Consider the following 21,516-nt stretch of genomic DNA (forward strand, 5'->3'; position numbering starts at 1 on the left):
GATTAAGCCCCTGTCTCATAAAATTAGGAAAAAACAAAACGAAAAAAAAAAATAACAGGAAGGAATTAATAAAGATATACACAGAAATTAATGAGTTAGAAAAACTGTAAAATGATACAACTAATAAATCAACAAAAAGCTCAGATAATGTGGATACTTTTCTAGGAAAAATTAATGAACTAAAACTGATTTCAGAAGAGTTAGAAAATCTGAGATAAATTTCTATGTAAGAAATATAGAAAGATGTTAAAAGATCTGCGTCTTCAAAAATCACCAGTACCAGATTATTCCAAGAAAATGTGTAAAACCTTGAAGAGATATTTCCAAATCTATTTAGGCATTGAAAGAAAAGAAAAACTCAAAGTTTTAAGCTAAGCTCAATGTTGACAGAGAAACCTGACAAATTGCATAATTAGAAAAAATAATAGACAAGTTATTTATGAACATCTGTGCAAAAATTTTAAATTAAAATTAGCTAAGACAATAGAACTACATTAAAAGAATAACATAATGACTAAATGGAGTCTATTGCAGAAAGGCAATGATGGTTTAAAATAAGGAAATCAGCATTATAACTTATCCTAGTAATAGATCCAAGAAGAAAAGTTATATGATCATTTCATGGATGCTGATAGACATTCGACAAAATTCAACACTCAACCTTGTTTTAAACCCAACCCTCATAGAAATCAATGAATACTTCCTTAAAAATGAAAACATTTTCTTTATTTATCTAGTTAGCTATGTTAGCCCCAAAGCCAGCATTTTACTTAAGAGGGAAATATTTGAGCCATTTCTGCCAGTAATTAAAATAGAATTAGAAGTATTAACCAATACACAAATATTAGAGCTGTAAGTGATAGAAAGGATATGATAATCCTTATTTTTTTTTTTTAGTTGATATGAATGAAAACTAGGAAAAAGTGGTTAGTTATACCTTTTTCTCTTACTCTTCACCCTTGCAGGGCTCTGTGCTGCCCAGATTTTACTTCTTGCATATTTGGGACACAATCAAGAGCATTTCTGTAGTGAGGAGGCAGACATTAATCCTAAATCAAAAAAGTGAGGGAGAGGGGGGTTGGGGATGGAGGTGGGGAGGAGATAAAGCAGAACTCAATCAGAACTTTCAGGACATCTAAAATGAATGAAAACAAAGGGAAAGAACCAAAGAGCGGCAAACATTCAGAGCTTGTCAACAAGGTAAAAAACTATTGGGTACTATTGTATGTACACTGAAAGGGTAGTCAGCCCTAGTTAACGATTCTTAAAATCAAGATTTCAGAAAAAGTGAGATGACAAGGGTGACTCAGCTGGGGTGGGGAAAAAGACCGTTTAAGAAAGGGGAGGTGAAGGAACTGAGACGTGAGCCTGCTGAGCAATGTAAGAAAACTTTCTCGATATCTTTCACGTGTTTCCCATTTATGTCAACGGTCACCCACAAGCAGTCAATATTTCAAATTTTCTACCTTTCCCAGAGCTTCCATTTTTATTACTCCTCTCATTTTTAGGCACATGACCTTGACCCCTACTTCCCATGATGGGACCACCCCAAGCATCAAGATGAGCAGTTCGCTTAATACACAAAATCACCCTGTGAGCTAGAGACTATCATGATCTCATTACATGGCTGAAGAAACAGAATTACAGTAGTGACCCCTTCCTTGTCTTTGGTTTCATTTTCTGTAGTTTCAGTCAAACACAGTAAAAAAAAAAAAAAAAAAAAAAAAAAAAAAAAAAAAATTAAATAAAAAACTCCAGAAACAAATAATTCCTAAGTTTTGAATTCCACGCTGTTCAGAGCAGCGTGATGAAATCTTTCACCACCCGTCTCTTTCCCATCTGGGATGTGACTTATCCTTTTATCCAGCATTTCCATGCTGTATACGTTCCCCTTTAGTCACTTAGAAGCCATCTAGATTATCAAATTGCTTGTCAGGGTATTGCAGCCCTTGTGTTCAAGTAACCCTTATATTACATATTGTTATATTTTTCTGTTGTATTATTAGTTATTGTTGTTAATCTCTTCCTGTGCCTAATTTATAAGTTAAACTTCATCATAGTGTGTATCCATAGAAAAGAAAAACATGATATATATATAGGGTTCAGTACTATTCCTGGTTTCAGGCATCCACGGTGGTCTTGGATCCCAAGGGGATAAGGGGAACTTCTACATAGAAAAGTTGAATAATACTTAAGGTAACCACTTAGTAAATATTGGGGTCAGTATTCAAATCCAACTTATCAATTTAATGCTAATTCTGTACTTGTCTTATCTTCCTCATGGAAATGAACACCTTTTCAGGAAAGTCTAGTCTTGATTTTTTTTTTTTTTGTATTCTCCGTTGAACCTATATTGATACCTTAAGCATGATAGTCATTCAATTCATATTTATTTGAACAATGACTAAGTGAAATTATCTAACTAGAGTTTCTCATCTTTCTCCTGACTGAAAATTTCTCTGGATCCTCCCCTTTCAACGTTTTTTTGTGGCTTTTAAGTTTAATTCTATCTTGAATTACAATGAAAAGCCATGGGATTGGATTAGGATATGGTTGATTTAATTAAAATATTATTGGCCTATCAACTCATTCCCTTTCAGGAAAAAGCACTGTATGAGGCTGGGATCGTCTCATGTGAAACCAGGATTTCAGATTAGTGGAAAGTAAGTAGGCTATGAATTATTCTGTCCTTTTTTCCTTGTTAAATATGAAATTGATAGAAAGGGAGAACTTTCTTTGTTAAAAATTTAAAACATTTATTTATTTATTTTTTAATTAAAGTTTATTGGGGTGACAATTGTTAGTAAAGTTACATAGATGTCAGGTGTACACTTCTATATCACATCATCTATAAATCCCATTGTGTATTCACCACCCAGAGGCAGTTCTCCTTCCATCACCATATATTTGATCCCTTTTACCCTTATCTACCATCCCCCTCCCCCCTTACCCTCTGGTAACCACTAAACTATTGTCTGTGTCTATGAGTTTTTGTTTCTCATTTGTTTGTCGTGTTCTTTTGCTGTTTTTGGTTTATATACCACATATCAGTGAAATCATATGGTTCTCTGCTTTTTCTGTCTGACTTATTTCGCTTAGCATTATACTCTCAAGATCCATCCATGTTGTCACAAATTTTCCTATATCATCTTTTCTTACCGCCGAATAGGATTCCATTGTGTTTATATACCACAACTTCTTTATCCAATCATCTATCGAAGGACAGTTTGGTTGTTTCTATGTCTTGGCCACCGTAAACAAAGCTGCAATGAACATTGGAGCACACGTATCTTTATGTATGAATGTTTTCAGATTTTTTGGGTAAATACCCAGGAGAGGGATTGCTGGGTCATATGGTAATTCTATTCATAATTTTTTGCAGAACCTCCACACTGCCTTCCGTAGCAGCTGCACCAGTCTGCATTCCCACCAACATTTATTTTTTTTAGTTGAGGGAACATTTTTTATTTTTACATTGGAAACTGAGATGAAGTTTCCATTTCTCCTAGATTAAAATGAATATAAGTACATTAATTTTATTAGAAATGAATATATATACACATACGTGTATATATATTTAGCTAGTTTTGTTATGTTGTCATGTTGAAAGTTTTAAATACAGATTTTTATCAGGCAAAATCTTTTCGTTTTATGGGAAACTGAGGGAGTAGAGCAAAGCTGGATATGAATGATTTTGGAGAATGTTGAAGGATTAGATATGGATGATGCTAAATGTATTCAATTTTTGCTGGAACACCTAAAGCCAGACCATCAATCCATGCTGCTTCATTTTGAGATTGAGTTCAAGGGGAAAGCATATTTTTGGATGTTGGAAAATGTTCATGTGACATCGGGATTTCATATTATTGGGCAATTGCCTGCTTATTCCTCTATACTTGTTTTTTTATTTTTAAAAATGTTCAAAGAGATTAAGGCAAGAACTATATAAACATTTGAAATGGACTTAAAAATGTTTAAACCTTTACTTTTTGTTTTGGTGATTAAGTTATTTTATTTTATTTGATCAAATTTTCAGTTTATGGAGGCATGTATGGGTTTTCGTATCTTTCTATGTTCAGATTTCAAAGAAATATTTTCACTCAAAATAGTTTCCTTTAGTGAAATGATGAACTGAGGTTTACTAACAGTGGAAAAGACCATTTTGGAATCTGCCATTGATCTGACAATGGAGCTGATTGAATAAAACCATTTTTTCAATCATATCTATGTTACTAATATTTTTTTGACTAAACTATAAGCCAAAAATATTTTCTTTTGTGCAAGAAATTGCTGAATCTAGGATTTAGTTCCTGGATGAATTGGCAAGCTGGGGAATATTTTTATAATTGTAGTTGCTTAAAGAGTTCAAGTTAGAATTGTTGGTGGTGTGTGATATATATGAAAGGTTTTATTGTTGTAGACGTTAATAGTTACGTTTTATATGATAATGGTGTCAAGTGGATACTCATGCAACTTCAGCTAGGTTCAGAAAATACCTTGGGATTTGGGAGTTTGATGTTTATTAATTTAAACCGTAGCATCTTAAAAACATGGCATCTAGAATCTAAGATTTAAAATAATGACATTTCACCCAGTTGTGGGAAAAAAATGAAATATTTCAAAACTATATTGATTACGTGGAATCCAAAGACACGCAGCAGTGTTGCCTGGCTGACTAAGAAACGCCTAGCCAGGATGTCTGATACCATTGTAATAACCACTCCTGTCCAGGAGGTGGCGCAGGGAGGTGTGTTTACTAAATGCAGGAAAAGAAAAAGCCCTGGAAGCGGGGCAATACCGACAGTTTTGGGAAAAGGCTAAAAGTATCAGACCCACGCACCTAGGATGTTGAAGATTTGCAGAGAAAATATTTGAAGAAACCCTTATGCATACAACCAAATTATGGTTTCAATCAATGACTCCTGTGATGAAAGCTCTGAAATCTGGGAACTATTCAGGACCTGCAGGAGCAGGAGTGTGGAGTTGTCATCGAAGGCGTCAACACGCCCTACCTGTACTTTGGCATGTGGAAGACCACCTTCGCCTGGCACACGGAGGACATGGACCTTTACAGCATCAACTACCTGCACTTCGGGGAGCCCAAAACGTGGTACGCGGTGCCCCCGGAACACGGCCAGCGCCTGGAACGCCTGGCCAAGGAGCTTTTCCCGGGCAGTTTGCGGAGCTGTGAGGCCTTCCTGCGGCACAAGGTGGCCCTCATGTCGCCCACTGTCCTCAGGGAGAACAGGATCCCCTTCAGTCGGATCACTCAGGAGGCTGGAGAGTTCATGGTGACGTTTCCCTATGGCTACCACGCCGGCTTCAACCACGGCTTCAACTGTGCGGAGGCCATCAATTTCGCCACCCCGCGATGGATCGACTATGGCAAAGTGGCCTCTCAGTGTAGCTGCGGGGAGGCCAGGGTCAGCTTCTCCATGGACGCGTTCGTGCGCATCCTGCAACCCGAGCGCTACGAGCTGTGGAAACGCGGGCAGGACCGGGCTGTCGTGGACCACGTGGAGCCCACGGCGCCGGGCAGCCAGGAGCTGAGCGCCTGGAGGGAGGTCGGCCTGGAATCTCCATCCAGCTGGCAGGCATGGTGGTGGTTGTCGTCCTTCGGAAGAGAAGGCTCAACAAGCGACTGTCCAGGCCTGGGTCAAGGGAGCTTCTCCGTGAGCACAGAGTACACAGCTCTGGACCCCAAGGCAAAGGCCCAGCCCCCAGACAATCTGGATCCCAGAGACCTACAACGTCTCATCTTGTTAAAACTTTCGTGGCTGAGGGTCCTTTGGTGGCATCTGGATCTGGCTTCCTCCTGTCCCTCCGCACTTGTTCCTTGTTACCTCGTGTGGGCCATCACTTAATACTGTTAACAATCATTGGAGCTCTGGGCCAAAGTGAAGTTTGCAAAACGCTATTATGTTTCTGATAGAGCTCCAAAAACACTGCTGAATTCTGGATCTCTGGCAGTAGCATAAGTCCCTGGTTTCCTTTGTACATCTGAGCTGCTTGTGGTTGCAAGGATTAGGTTTGGCATCAAGCAGGTTCAAATCCTAACTCTGTCACTCACGACAAGTTATGGGAACTGGAGCAAGTGAATACACCCTCACATTTCTCATCTGTAAAATGTGAATGTTATGCCCATTTCACAGTTTGCTATAAAGACCATATTAGCTAATTCATTAAACCATCTTTAACAGTGCCTACCACATACTAAGGGCTCAATTAACAGTAATTATCATTTTACCTTGACTGACTTTTTATAGACCACCTGGGAATAGACGTTCTGCGTGACCTTTCGACAAGTCTTGGTAAGGCGAAGAGGGCCTATAATTACCATCTGGGAACAGAAATGGAGGTTAGACTAATAACATTAAGACAAGAGCTTTGTAAGGTACTGAAATTCTTTGTGTGTGTGTGTGTGTGTGTGTGTGTGTGTGTGTGTATTATCTCCTGCTTTCTTGCAGCAATAAGGAGTGAAGCCTTTGTTTTCTTCTTGGAGCAGCAAGGAAGTAGGGAGGTGGGGAGAGGTTGTCTTCCTCTCCAGCCAGGTTTGGAGATAGACGAATACAATGGGTGCTGCTATGAAGAGGTACAGAAGATGAGCCGAATCTCTGGGATGCAGTGTAGAGAAGAAAGGACACTTGGGGAGGCTTGCCTGGGTCTAGAGAGATCTAGAAATTTAGCAACGAAACAGGCTTTGTGCTATTCCTCATCCAGTGCTGAGGAGAGGGACTTCTCCTTTCTCTTAACAGCATAATCAGAACTGTGGAGAGAAGTTCCGGTGTCTGTGGAAATGCCCGCTGCAGGCAGCTGTATGGGAGAAGGTCTGTCTGCCTCCTACTAGGGCTTCTGATGTAAGACAGGCCTCAGGACGGTGGGTTACACAATATCTTTGGGGACCTGAGACTTGCTATTGGCCAAGGAAAACAATCAGTCCTGTGGGTGGAGAACCCTCTGTCGTGCCTGGAGTTACAAAGGACATCTTGCAGCACCTGAGATAAAAAGTTTAAAAGGTTTGAGTCACTGCAGTGAGGGGCACTATGAAGAGAGTTCATGTGCTGGACTGGAGTTTTAGATTGACTGTCCTAAAACAGAGGCATTGGGAGTATGCCGTCGTCCTGGATAGCATGAAGCTTTCTACTCTGCGTTCTCCCACTGCTTGCCCTCCATCACTCTGCAGGTCTTGCCACTTCAGTCCTCCCATCAGTAAACCCTGAGCCATGAGGCCTGCTTCAAAGTGGTAGCTGTGATAACTAACCCAGTTTCCCAGGTCTGAGCCACTCCCTGCATTGCCACCAGGCTGTGAGGCAATCTTCCCTGGCCTAGCTCCAGAGGGCAGAAGCTTTCCTCTTCATCCTCCCAGAGAGGGTGACTCCCAAGGGTGACTCCCAGGAAAGTCTGACTCTGCTTATCCATTATGAATGGCTTTTCATCCTTGGGAAAAAGTATTACTCTGGATAGTGATAGTGATTCTCCATTTGTTATTCCTTCCCTATTGCCTCTCCCACAACCTCTCATTTTTCTTTTAATGATGAAGTGAATAAATCATGATGTTGTTTATGGGATTTATGTTTTCCCTCCATCCACGAACTCAATCCTCGACATATCCGCTCTGTATGCATATGTGCAAAGTTGATTCTGTGGCATAATGTGTGTAGTAAAGGAAACCTTTCCGTAGTCACTGCATTTACCTTTCCAGCAGTTAATTAGAGGGGAGAACTGGACTTAGAGTCAGAAGAATGTCATTCAAACTTACACTTTGCCACTTTCTAGCTGTGTGACCTTCAGCAGAGAAAGCATTGATTTTCTCTGAGCCAAAGTTACAGTGCAAGAGTCTTGTGAAGATACTGTGGGATGGGAAGGTGGCAGGCACGTAGGAGGTGCTCGGTTAATTTGGACGTTCGTCCATACACTCTCCCTACCTCTAAGGCCAGCACAGGGCCAAGGACAGACTCTCACGTTCTCTCTTTCTATGATGCTCCGTTCTACTGTTGCTGTCATCTCCACCCCCATTGGCTGAGCCATTACTTTTTTTAAAAAATTAAGAGTTTAGTTTTTAGAGTAGTTCACAGCAAAAGTAAGTGGAAAGGCCAGAGAATTTCCACATACCCCTCCCCTGCCGCCCCCACCGGAATCCACACCAACCTAGTAAATTTGTTACGAGTCATGAAACTTCACTGACGCATCGTTATCCTCCCAAGTCCACAGTTTTCATGAGGGTTCACTCGGGGTGTTGTCCGTTCTCTGGGTTTGGATAAATATACAGTGGCATGTGTCGGCCTTATAGTACCATATAGAATAGTTTCACTGCCTAAAAATCCTCTGCCTATTCATCGCTCCCTCCTTCCAAACCCCTGGAACCACTGGTCTTTTCGCTGCCCTCATAGTTGTGCTTTTTTTAGAATGACATCTAGCTGGAATCCTACAGTATGTTGTCTACAGGTTGGCTTCTTTCCCTTAGTAATATGCATTTAGGTTCCCTCCAGCTCTTGTGGTTTGATAGCTCATTTCTTTATCTCTGAATAATATTCCATTGTCTGGATGGACCACGGTGCATTTATCCATTCACCTGCTGAAGGACATTTGGTTGCTTCCAAGTTTGGACAATTATGAATAAAACTCTTATAAATATTCATGTACAGGTTTCGTGTGAAAGTAAGTTTTCAGCTCATTTGGGTAAATACTAAGGAGCAATCGCTGAATCATATGGGAAGAGCATATTTAGTTTTGTAAGAAAACCCATTGTTTTTACTGGTAGAAACTATTCTATTTTCTATCACCTACCACATAGTATTTGCACAAAAGGTCACATATGCTCATTTGCAAATTCCACTTCTTGTCGTATTTGGCCGGTTTGCAGTGTTACCAAAGCAAGGTCAAGATTTCAGAAACAGTCAGCAGCTGGAAGACCCAGCCTTTGTTCAGACGCCTACACTGACTTGTTGAGTAATCTTTCAATAAATCGGCTCTTTCCTCTGGCTCGCCATTTCCCCCATTTAGCCACATGGCACCTGTGCGGGAGTTTGCACACAAGTTCAGACCTGTGCAAACATAATTTGTGCTAAATAAATATTAGCTATTATCATTATTACTCATAAGCGAAAACTCTTAAGACACATTAGAAGTTGTACTTGAATGCAACTTGGAGATATTGATTTTCAGGCCTTAGGACTCTTCTAAGATTTATAAAAAGGTTCAGTCATGGATTTGTCTGATTACCTGGCCACACTGAATTATTCATAAAGATTAACCATTATACCAATTCAGCTTCTGTGTGTGCAAGGAGTCCTTTTCAGATACTTAAAAATAACTCCACATGATATTTATTTTACTGGATCGTGGCTATATATGGATTCAGAGTTGCTTTCCCCCCGCCAGTGTTGGTGTTACCTCTCATCACTTTAAATAGGAGACCACAAACAGTTGCTAGGAATTGGCTGTAGAGATAAACAGAAAGAAAACCTATCTGAGTTGAAGACAACCCCCGTGAGGGACAGCCCCTCACTCCGGCTGCCTTGCCCAGCTGCTCTGCGCACCGGCCTCTCAAACTGAAATTCCTCACATGTTCTTGCTGCTGCTCTCTGCCACTGACCTTCAGTGAGTGCAGCGCAATAGTGAGACCCTCTATTATTATTCGGGTGGAGGTTATGGAGATGAGCCATTTCAGGGAGGCCCTAGGAGGGGAAGAACTAAACACTGTGGGGGAAGGGTGTCATTGTTGCAGGTGCCACCCTACAAAAACGTCACATTTGTGTTGCTGGTGTTCTGTATTTTCTTCATTCACCTCCAGTATCCTTGTGCCCTAATTGTTCATGGCTCCCTGCCCAAAAAAGGACTGCACCCAGGCCTGCAGACCTCAGGGAGCATGAGGCTAAGCACAGGAAAATCTTGGCTCCAGATAAAGATAATATTCAGGGAAATGCTAGGATTAGGAATTTACAAATATATCAGGATCCATTCCCTGTGAATGTCAAGGGTGCACGGAAGAAGTTTCTTATATGAGAGAAACTCTTTAGGAACTAGGTGGCCTGGCCTCACCTCTCTTGTGATACCACCTTGACTGTACTTACAGATGACCCTCCAGGACCCTGAGAACTTTATTTTACCTGTTGTTTACCTTATGAATTAAACCAGAATAATACAAGTAGTTATTATCTCTCCTTGTTTTCTCTGTACAGTGAGGACTCCAATGAATATTATTGATTGAAGGAATAAATGACATGAAACCATCAATAGAAATGAGAAAAGGGCTAGTGTCATAAGAAACAGCTAAAATAAATGAACAGTCCCTATTATAGCATTATTGATCTCACAGTAATTGTCTTTTAAAATAAGATACCCAGTTCTAAGGTAGGGGTTGAATCAACATGCGGAGCCAGAGAATAAACTCTGGTTCTCATATTCCCATATAAGACCTTCATTCATTCACTCAACAAACATAGTTCGGCACACTCACTGTGTCAGGCACTGTTCTAGATGCTCAGAATACACCATAAGATGGAGTTCACAGTCTGCTTGGAGACACAGATAAGTAATTAGGCTGTTTCACCGTGCCACAGCTTCTTATCAGAAGCCATAACAATATCCAGGCTCTCCCCAAGCTGATGGTTTTACAGCCCCTCAAGAAATTATCTTTCATTAGGGACAGTCAGTCTCAAGTATCGGGCCAAAGCCCCGTGGGGCTCTCAGAGCTGTTTCAGTCTGTTCCTGGGCTCATGGCAGCCTGCTTGGTCACTTTTTCTCAATTTTGCCTGACAAATGGACGCATGCCACCTTTGGGGGTGGGGGGATCATGATTGCTCCAGTCCTCGCTTGCCAGTTCTATAGGACGTGGGGTCAGGCTTTGAATGCCCTTACTGGCTGCTTCACTCTAGAAGGGGAGTGTGGCTTACTGTTAGATCCTTCCCTTCCTCCGTCCATGCCATTGACGTACCTTGGCTCCTATAGGGAGCTGGGCCATTTAAATTCTATTTCCTAAGTTCCATTCTGTCTTCCTTCTGCCTATACTCCTGCTATGGACTGAATGTCCCCCCGCTCCAAATTCATATATTGAAACCCTAATTCCCAATGTGATGATATTTGCAGGTCGGGCCTTTGGGAAGGAATTAGGTCACGAGGGTGGAGCCCTTAGGAATGGGATCAGTGCCCTTCTAAGAAGAGACAGAGAGATAATTTCTCCACCACATGAGGATACAGCAAGAAGGCGGCTGCCTGTAAACCAGGAAAGGGGCCCTCACCAACAACCCAACCATGCTGGCACCCTGATCTTGGATTTCTGGCCTCCAGAACTGTGAGAAATAAATGCTGAAGCCCCCCCCCCCCAGTTTATGGTATTATGTTATAGAAACGGGAATAGGCAAAGACATACCACAAACTGCTTGTCTAAAGTTCACACCAGCTACTCTAGGAGAAAGGTAAAAAGAAGACTAAAGGGAAAGGTAAGCACAGGGTCTGCGTGACGAAGGTCTGCAGGGTGCCGAGAACTCTGACTTGTAGTTTATATACATCATTCATTTTCCTTTCCAAGAGCTCAGTCTGTAGAGTCAAGCAGACGGCAAGCTGAAGCCCATTTATTAGGGTGACTGTGGGCAAGTGACTCACAGAAACCCCAGCTCTGTGGAAAGACAGTGGAGCTGTGTGGTCACTGCACACACCCTGCATTCAAACCTAGCTCTACGCTTAGGAGCTGTGTGACTCCGCGCGCTGCTTCATCTGCTTCCCCTTCCTTTTCCCTAGAATGGAAATGGTCATAACAGTACCTATAGCAATAAGGTGGTGGTGAAGGTCAAATGCATTCATATAAGTAAGACACTCTGAGCAATAACCAGCTTGAGTTAAGAACAAGGTATCATTGCACATCTTATTAAAGATTTTTAAAAAGTAACTTCAGCACCATTTTTGGCAAGAAGCACACACACGCATCTAGCTATCATTGATGTGTTTTTTTGTTTTTCTTTTCAGGACTTTATTGGGGAACAGTGTCTACTTCCAGGACTTTTTTCCAAGTCAAGTTGTTGTCCTTTCAGTATTAGTTGTGGAGGGTGCAGCTCAACTCCAGGTCCAGTTGTCACTAGTTGCAGGGGGTGCAGCCCACCATCCCTTGCGGGAGTCGAACCGGCAACCTTGTGGTTGAGAGCCCACTGGCCCATGTGGGAATCGAACTGGCAGCCTTCAGACTTAGGAGCATGGAGCTCTAACCGCGTGAGCCACCTGGCCGGCCCCTATCATTGATGTTTTTTATTATGATTATTTATTTTGTATTATTTTAATAACATCATTAGTATTAATTCTATTATTTTTTAGTATTATTATTACTTTCAGAGTTACTTAGAGGTGACAGACCTGCAGTCTTCCCGGCTAAATTACTTTGCCTTCCTGGCAAAGGAACAGGACTGTAGCTTTTTGTCACTTAAAGCACAGTCCAGATACAAAGCATGGACATCACCTTTGAACTTGGTACACATGCAGAAGCTCAGACTCCAGTTCAGTCCTATGACTCAGAATCTGCATTTTTTTAACTAGATCCCAGGTGAGTCACGGGCAAATGTAAGACTGGAAAGCACTGCTCCAGCATGCTAGTTCTTGACACACCGGAATTACATTTGAAACATAATGATGCCTGGACCCCCGCTGCCCTTCTCCTCCAAAATTCCATTTGATTGGCTGGAGTACAAGAGCTCCCTGGGCAATGTCCATGTGCATCCAGACGCCCATGGGGAGTTAGGCTGCAGGGGTGGATGGGAGTTTAGTTTCTTCAGCAACTACCAATGAGAGTTCTGGTTTATTTTGTTTCATGTCAGGCCCAGTGGAAGTACAAAGGGACACGGAGAGGACACATTCTTCTCTCCCGCCCCCGCCATTCCCCCGTCTTCATTCCAGCTAACGGGACACGTGACACGGCTCTGTGCAGGCTTTCTGGCCAACATTTCTGTTTCTCTTTGTCGTCGGTTACAGGATCCAGGCCGCGTTGTGGCTGGCGCTGTCTCTCTCACTCCGTCCCGTGTGGAGGGGGCGTGGCTGTCCTGCGGTGGGAGTTCGTATTTCCTTGAAATGGGGTCCTTCTCCTTCCTTCATCCCCTGCCCATTCATTGTTCACGGCACCCGGTGCTCACAGCACCCAGAGAAAACCCAGCCAGAGATTCGACCTTTCCCGTGAGCCCCTTCTCCCTGGTGGAAAATTCATATTCCCACCGGGCTCAGGCAAGTTATCTACCTGAGCGTTGCTGTCAGGATGACGGCTCATGCCCCATCCTAAGGCCAAGGGCTTTCCCCGGGGCCAGCTTACTGTGTTGTGGGAAGCAGGGTCACGGGGTTGTCATTTTCTGAATTTTCAAGAGAAATTGCAAAAATTGGAATTTTGTGAAAAAAAATCTTCAGAGTTGTAAATGTTGGCAACTAATTCAAAAAATTTAAAAGCCATATTGGCTAAATGAACCATTTACAGAGGCCAGAGCTGGCCCACTGACCTCAGCAACGTGCCCCTGGTTCTAAACTTCATTTGCGTTGCAAAGGTTCAGCAAGCCCATGGCGACTACCCTAAATGATGTCGCTCTACATCTGAAGCCCGTCAAAAAGGTGAGACAACTAGAATCCTCTAAGTCACGTGGCCAAAGACTTGTAATTCAGGTGACTTGTTAGTTAGTTAGACCCTCAGACGAAGTGTCCACGTGCCTAGGCCTAAGCATGACTGTTTCTGACTCCCGCGGTCTAAGATCACTGTATGTCCTCTATGGTCTCAGTGGACCTCTGCCTGACCTGGGGCCAGATATCGTAGGAGTTGTGCAGTGTGTTGTATTTCCCCAGGACAGCAGATTAGAGGAAAGAAGGATTTATACTCTCCATTTTCTCCCTTTCTAAGTCTCCTCCCTCCCTGAATAACAAACAGACAGCCAGCATCTGACAGAGCTCCTTGTTTCATGCTGACACATCTCTCCGAGTGACTGAATGTTTCTCCCTGAATATTCTCTTTATATAAGATGATGTGACTTGTGCTTGTTGCTAATATTAGATTTGCAACAGATGCACTCATTGTTGGGTCCTGGGTACATGTGGGGCAGATGAACAAAGCAAAGACAAAGCCCTCAAAATGCCCAGCGAGTTTAATAGGAGGATTTGCTGCAAGGTGAAGGGGGCTTCCACTGTGTTAGACAAGGTGATTAAGACAGGTGAGACACCCAGGAACTGAGTCCACAGTCTAGATGCCTTTAGAAATGTAGGGAGAGCTCTTGGGAGCATCAAGAGGAGGCATCTTCATGTGGAGACAAACAGTAACACCCAGGTCTGTGGTGAAAATGACAAGTCATCTATCTAGTCACCACTGGTGGCCAAAATTAGGATGCGGAGGAACCAGATAGCAAGTCTAGGGGGACAGTAAATAGTTCAATAAATGTGACTGATGTCCTGGTTCTTTCTGCTCCTTTGCATTTTTCTCAATACAATAAAGCCTTTTTAGACAAATTAGAGGAGTGTAGTTATATACGATGAACCCGCTAGGTCTTAGCACGAAATGCTGGGACTTTCTTTGCCCCTCCCTTGTCTTCAGAATGCTCTCATTTCACTTCTGTAAGATAATTTAAGTGTTTCTTAATAGCTACTGAATGTGCTTTTTTCCCTCTAATTTTCAGTTAGTTGCCTGAACCCTTGTGGAAATTAATGCTGTACAGTGTGGTAGAGATCATATTTATCTGACTCTGTTGCCTCCTACACATACCAAATGTTAACAGGCGTTGTCCTAATGCCCACAATGATTCCAGTGCTAACGCATCAGAAGGTGAGCTGATACTTGGTCAAAGCCGATGGACCCAGGAGGGTCTTTTGGTTTCAGGAGGGTTGTGCTGTAAAGGTTCTGTACCCTGAAGATGCTGCCTTGATTTAGAATTGAATTGCCAAGTTGAACCTTGCAGCTAACCTATCTATAAACTACATTTCATCTTTCTGAAAATAAAACCAAAGCCCTAAAATACCTGTGTTGTAATTTCCAGATTTTTGTAATTGTGGGTTATCAGTTTTTTTCCTAAATGAAAGTCTGGCCACCTACCTAAAGAGGAACTCTATGGAAGAAACGAACGAATTTACTGAGTTTTGCAATAGGTTAGGTACTTCATATTGGTTATTTAATTATTTAATTTAATTCTCATGTCAACAATATGAGGTAGGTATTACTGCCTTTTTGCAGATGAGAGATTTAAGGTTCAGAAAGCTCATGTAACTTGTAAGTGGCAGAGCTCAAATTTAAACCAAAGTCTCTTGATGCCCAAACCTATGCTTTTTCCATTTATCTGCACTTTTGGAGCTTTTTTACAATTCGCATAAGCTGTTACATGCAGACTAAGACAGACACACATAGGTAGAGATAGGACTGAATATTTTCCTTAATTATTTTTTAGTGACAAACAGTAATTGTTTTAAACTCATAAGTAATATTAATGGAATAGATACTTGGACAGATGGATTTCTGAAATAAATGTTTAAAGTTCTGTGTTTAAAATACAGATGACCTGGTACCTTAGACAGGGAGTTCCAGGACAGCTGAGACCATATTTTATTCACTCTGTGTCCCCAGCAATTAGCACTGAGCCTGGCCCACAAGGGGAAGGGGGGCACTCAGTGTTTGTTGAATGAATAACTAAGTTTCTCTTCTATGCACATCAGTATTTGGAAGAAAGAGATCATCTACTTAATTTAAACAGACTTCCTTCACCCACTGAGCGGACTGTTGTCTTCAGTAATATTGCCGTAGACTGAAGGTTTTGTGTCCCCTCAAAGTTCAGACATTGGAACTTATTGCATGATTGTGTTCAGAAGTAGGGCCTTTGGAAAGTAATTAGGTTGGAGAGTGGAGTCCTCACGAAAGTGATTAGTGCTCTTATAAAAGAGACCCCAGAGAGCTCACTTGCCCCTTCTATGTGGGGATACCTGTCTATGAACCAGGAAGTGAGCTCTCACCAGACACTGATTCTACTGGCGCTTTGATCTTGGACTTCCCAGCCTCCAGAACTGTGCAAAATAAATGTTTGTTGTTTATAAGCAACCCAGTCTATGACATTTTGTTTTAGCCTGAAAGGACTACGACAAATATTAAATAATATTAATACAGGTTAGGCAAGAGAGCCAAGCCAAGCAATTTATCCATATCTGAGAATGTAGATTTTGGTCATCTTGCTTCATCAGAAACTTCATTTCGTATTTGTAGCATAAGGTAGAATGACTTAGTGATCTATGAATAACTAGTGAAAATGAAATCCTCCTGAGATTTTTCTAAAATTTATACTTACTAAATCTACAGTGGTTTCCAAACTGCAACTGACTTTAATATTATTTGTTTTAAAAAAGTACTTTGGTTTTCTCTCTTCCAAGATAGTTTCTCTATATAAAATTTTAAATATATAAAAATAGAATAAAATAATTTTACTTATCCTATCATACAAAGACAATTATTGAACTCTCTCAGTCTCCTATTATCCTTTGCATATGTTCACACAGTGTGATCATATGATGGATGACATTTTTTATTCTACTTTCCTAATTTTTCTATTAGAATTATGTTAATAGCACTTTAACAAAAAGTTTCCTTTTTTTCCTGGAAAGTTTTTTTTGTTGTTGTTTTGTTTTTTTACTTTCTTAATACAAAGGCAATATGTATTCTAGATAAATAAAAATATACAGATCAAAAACATAAATATTACTTAAAATGGAGAAACTTAAAAATGGGGAAGTTTAAAACAGAATGTTGTACATTCTCACATTGACAGCTGAATACAATTTTAAAGGGAACATGTAATCAGCAAGAAACAAAAAGCCAGGGAAGTTCGTTTATTCCCTTTTCTAAATATACAATATTCACTCATGTCTGCATGTCTGTTATCTGAATAAACTCTTTTTGGGGCGCAGAAATTGAGCTAAATTAAGGTTGGTGGGAAGAGGCTTGAGAGTCTCTTTAATTTCAGAGACATTAAAATGTGAAAAAAATGCATATCTTAGAATCAATGAAACATGGTATATGAATACATTTAAAACTTAAAACAACACTAGGAGGTAGGTTCATTATCCTCATTTTATAGATGAGAGAATTGAGGCATAAAGAGACTCAATAATTTGCCCAAGATCACACGGCCATTAAAAGGAGACAGCATTACTGTCTCCCAGACAATCTGACTCCAGAGTTCATTCTCATAATCACTACACTCTTCTCCCTATAGATATGGAAAGCCAAAAAAAAGTTTCAGAAAAATTATTTTAAAAACTTTTATTTATGAATTTATTTTTTATTGAGGTATATCAAAAAATTGTTTCAAATATTTCTCTGCATGAAGAATTCAAAGCTATTCCAGGCCGAAGTAATTCTCTAACATCTGGACAAATACCCAAAAGACAGTTGAACACTCCAGAAGTGCCCATTAGTTGGACCAGGTGTCTTTTTTAGTGCAGTCTAATGGGGAGAGAGTGTGTATGTACACACAGGTGCACTTCTTCCAGGGGCATTGAAGTTGTCTAATATTACTTTTAGACATCATCCAAAGTGTAGCTTTGCTAGAAAGAAGACAGCTCTGCCCACAATTTTAGTTGAGCATGACTCAGCCTTCTGTTGGCCTGGGTGTCAACAACCCTTTTGACTCAGAGGCCTTCTGCCTCTCACTAGAGGATTTGAAGCAGGCATGCTTTCTTAGATTTAGTCACTATTAGGAAAATAAATCAGGAGTACTCAGCCTCCTCACCTCTCCTAGTAATCCAAAGGGGGTTAATTTACTTATTATTTGTCAAGTTCATACGCGTGCTAGACAATCTACAGATAGGAGAGCCAAAGAAGTAGCTTCAGGCACCTAGAAATTATTATTCTAGTTTATGAGCCACTATTGCAATGTACGTTATCATTAAGTGTGATTTTCTATTATACCATTCCCATTGTCTTTCCAGATTAGCTTCTCCCCAGATTAGCATAGGTGACCCTTTTCTGCCCTCATCACACACTTCCTTCACACTGTATTGTAGTTGCTTGTCCATCTGTCTTTCCTACCAACTTCAAGTTCTGTGGTACAATGGTCTATGTCAGTCTTGCACTGGAATGAAGCTGGAGACAGCATGAAGTCAATGTTAAACAACTCATTGGCTGCGTGAAAGTTCCCAGCATTGCCCTTACTTGGTCGAAGGCAGAGCAGCTCGCCCTGTTAATGTCGTCCTTTAGGTCTCAGCTCAGGCACCACTTCTTCAAGCAAACCCCAGACCATACCTGAATCGCTGTAGCGGTCTGGTTCTCATAGATCCATGTTCAGTGTTTAATCATTCCTTTACTAGAATGCTTCTTTGACTAATGACAAGCTTTCTCACTAGACTGTCGTCTTCATGACCACAGGGACTCTGACCTTATTTACCACTGAACCCTGCCACCTGACCCAGGCTGGCACGTAGGCGCTCAGTGGGATGAATGAAGCAATGAATCAATGAATCTATTAACCAATGATGCTGGCTGGTCTTCTTGTTTTCTTGGTATGGATTTTGTTTCTAAGCTTTGCCCCAAGTGAACCACAAGGGCCATTATATCTATCTAGGTTAAGAATTTCCTATAACAGGATTTCTTAACTTGGGTCTCCGGGCTTCTGATCTGCCATAAGGCATCAAAATTGTGTGCCTGTGAAAGCGGTTGAGCATTTCGTTGGGAGGGGAGACTAATTTTCATTGGATTTCAGAGGAGGTCTCTGCCCAGCCACTAAGAAGAACCACAGTTCCGTGAGCATCTCACACCGCCCCTTTGCATTCCCGAGGGTCCCTGGGGCACGCAGCCCAAGGGACCGTCCCTTCCCAGTCCTTCGGATAAGGCTGACTCCGCTCAAATTTTCCACTCTTCGGAGCGCGCGTTCCTGCGGACTGCGGAGACGAGGCAGTGCAGTGGCAGGTGCCCTGCGTCTCCAGGCCGGCCTACAGCCCGGGGGACGTTGCCAGCATCCTCCGGCCCCGGCACTGGGCCTCTGCAGCCATCTTCAGGGAGGGAGGGTGCGCAGGAGGCGCGGCTCGGGGACGTGGACCCGCCCCTGCCGCCGGGGCCGCCCAGCTTGGCCCAGCTCAGCAGCGCCGCGCCGGGGTTCCGACTTCCCCTCCCAGCCGCGCCGCGGCCTCGAGCTCCCCTCCCGGCCCGCAGAGCCCGCGCTGTGGCCGCCCCGCGCTCGCAGAGGCCGCCATGGGCCCCGCGCGCTGGCTCGCGCTGGGCAGCATCCTCGCCCTGGGCGCGCTGCTGGAAGGCCGGCTGGTGGGCCAGGAGGACGCCGGCTTTGGAGAATGTGACCAGTTCTTCTATGCCCAGACCCCTCCTGCGGGGCTGGCGGCCGAGGGACACGTGAAGATCTGTCAGCGCTCCGAGGGCACTGAGCGCTTCGCCACTTTGTACAGCACCCGGGACCACATCCCCGTGTACTCGGCGTTCCGCGCCCCGCGCCTGGCGCCCGGCGGCGCTGAAGAGCGCTGGCTGGTGGAGCCGCAGGTAAGCAAGGTGGTCCCCCAGCCCGACAGCGGGGCTGGCCTCCAAGGGCGCTTTGCTGCCACCGCTAGGGGTAGGGCGGGAAAAGGGAGCCCCCACGCCCTCAGCGGCAGAGTCAGGAAACGCGGGTTTCGGATCCACCCCACTGCGCCCCCGGAGTTACAGCGTACCTCGCCCGCCCCTGTCAACGCCACCGCTGGAGCTCAGCGATCTGTGAGCTTTCACTTAAACCGCACGGACGGAGGTCTCCAGTGGGCGGTTCCCAGTGGGAGGTGGTTCTCCCTACATTTCTGTGTAGACATCTGCAGTGTCTCATTCATTTCCTGGATAGCGAGGATGGTGCGACCGAGACCCAGGAGACCATTCATCTCAGCAGGAAGCCTAAGCTGGGAGCTTAAAGGCCTTGGAGCAGGCCATTGCCACAATTTGGGGGCAATGGGAAGGTGCGTGGCATTTTCATGCCCATTTTGCAAAAGGGTAGATCAAGACCTGGGGTGGTGAAAAGACTTGCAGAAGACCACCCAGCTGGTAAGAGAGGATAGGTCTTTTGGCTAGAAGTTCACTGCCCTTTATATTAGGGGAAAGCTTCCATTTTGCAGAGGCCGCGTACAGCTCAAAATCCTTCCTATCTGTGCACGACATCAAGTAAATTCGGTCTGAAGTGTGTTGAGTTAGGACAATAAAGGTATAGATGTTTAGAAAGGCAATGGGATAATTATAAATGATAGGGAAACACTGACTACTTACAATTAATGGGGAGGACAAACCAGTTTTTCCTGGCTATATTATCAGACTACTTGTAAATCATGTCACCTCTCAGGGTGTACTGTCCTGTCTGGTAAGGGTGACCAAACACTTAGGCCCCCAGATGCCCTGCTGACCCTGACTTAACACATCTTGCCCCACCTCTGCTCAGCCAGCCTCCTCTCTAGAGCATCCAGCCAGCCTCCCCTCTGGCCATTTCTTGCCCTCACCGGCCTCCCACCTGCCTCTGCACCTGCCACAGCTTGCCAAGGCCACCCTAGCTGGGGGAGGAGCTGACCCACTCAGCCAGCTATTCCTGATGGCCACAGCTGCCCGGAACCACATGGGTGAACAGGAGACCCACTTTCGGGTGCTTCATTCAGAACCCTGGGCTGTAATCTCTGTGATCTCATTCAGATATTTCTAGCTCTGAGAGCTTGACTGGATCTCATGCAATCTGCACCTTAGTCTCCTTACCTTCTCTGCATCCATTCCACGCCCCCTCGCCTGCTGATGTCAGGACCTATGAGATCAGGCATCTGAAAAAACCCTTTGTAAATTGTGCACCCTTAAGACATATATTAATCAAAAACTAGTTTGCCCCCCACTGCACCCCTTGGAGCTCTCTTCTTCTTCCCCAGCTCGTTATGCATTGTGATTGTGGGCCTGTGGAATAAAACAGATGATCTGGTCTTTCTCCTTGAAGATCCCATGGATGCCTTGGGGAGGAAAATCATACCCTATTTTCCCGAAAATAAGACCTAACCGGACAATCAGCTCTACTGTGTCTTTTGGAGCAAAAATTAACATAAGACCTGGTATTATATATTACGTTATGTTATATTTATTATATTATATAAGACCCGGTCTTAGAGTATAGTAAAATAAAACCGGGTCTTATATTAATTTTTGCTCCAAAAGACGCATTAGAGCTGATTGTCCGGCTAGGTCTTATTTTGGGGAAACAAGTGAGGAAGACACGGGAATGCATGCGAAACAAATTTCAGTTAAATTCAGAACACATTTAGTAATCACCTGCTGTGTGCCAGGCACTTAGAGTACCAGGAGAACAGAGTGTAGCTCTTGAACTTCAAAGGCTTCCTGGTCTGTAGATGAAGCATGCTGGGTGGAGAGGTGGTGCTTAGAGACATGCTGTGTGTGTTCAAGTCTTAGTTCCTCCACTGACTAGCTGTAAACCTGGAGATAATAACAGGGTAGATGGGTAGATTAAATGAGTTATTACATAGAAGGTTCTCTGAGAGGTGCCTGGCACCTAAGTACTAGCTGTTATGGTGACACGA

General features: G+C 43.0%; 1 protein-coding gene and 1 pseudogene across 1 annotated transcript in view; both read left to right on the forward strand.

Moving 5' to 3' along the window:
* Positions 1 to 4,695: 4,695 nt before the first annotated feature.
* LOC117029769 (lysine-specific demethylase 4D-like) lies at positions 4,696 to 5,864 on the forward strand (annotated as a pseudogene).
* A 12,784-nt stretch (positions 5,865 to 18,648) lies between these two features.
* ENDOD1 (endonuclease domain containing 1) overlaps positions 18,649 to 21,516 on the forward strand; it is a 34,122-nt gene continuing 31,254 nt past the window's right edge. Inside the window, exon 1 of the mRNA XM_033120119.1 lies at positions 18,649 to 19,474. Coding sequence (XP_032976010.1) covers positions 19,175 to 19,474 — 300 coding nt within the window. The 5' untranslated portion in view covers positions 18,649 to 19,174. The remainder of the gene's footprint in view (positions 19,475 to 21,516) is intronic.

Source organism: Rhinolophus ferrumequinum, chromosome 11, assembly GCF_004115265.2.
Source record: "Rhinolophus ferrumequinum isolate MPI-CBG mRhiFer1 chromosome 11, mRhiFer1_v1.p, whole genome shotgun sequence".
Classification (NCBI taxonomy): domain Eukaryota; kingdom Metazoa; phylum Chordata; class Mammalia; order Chiroptera; family Rhinolophidae; genus Rhinolophus; species Rhinolophus ferrumequinum.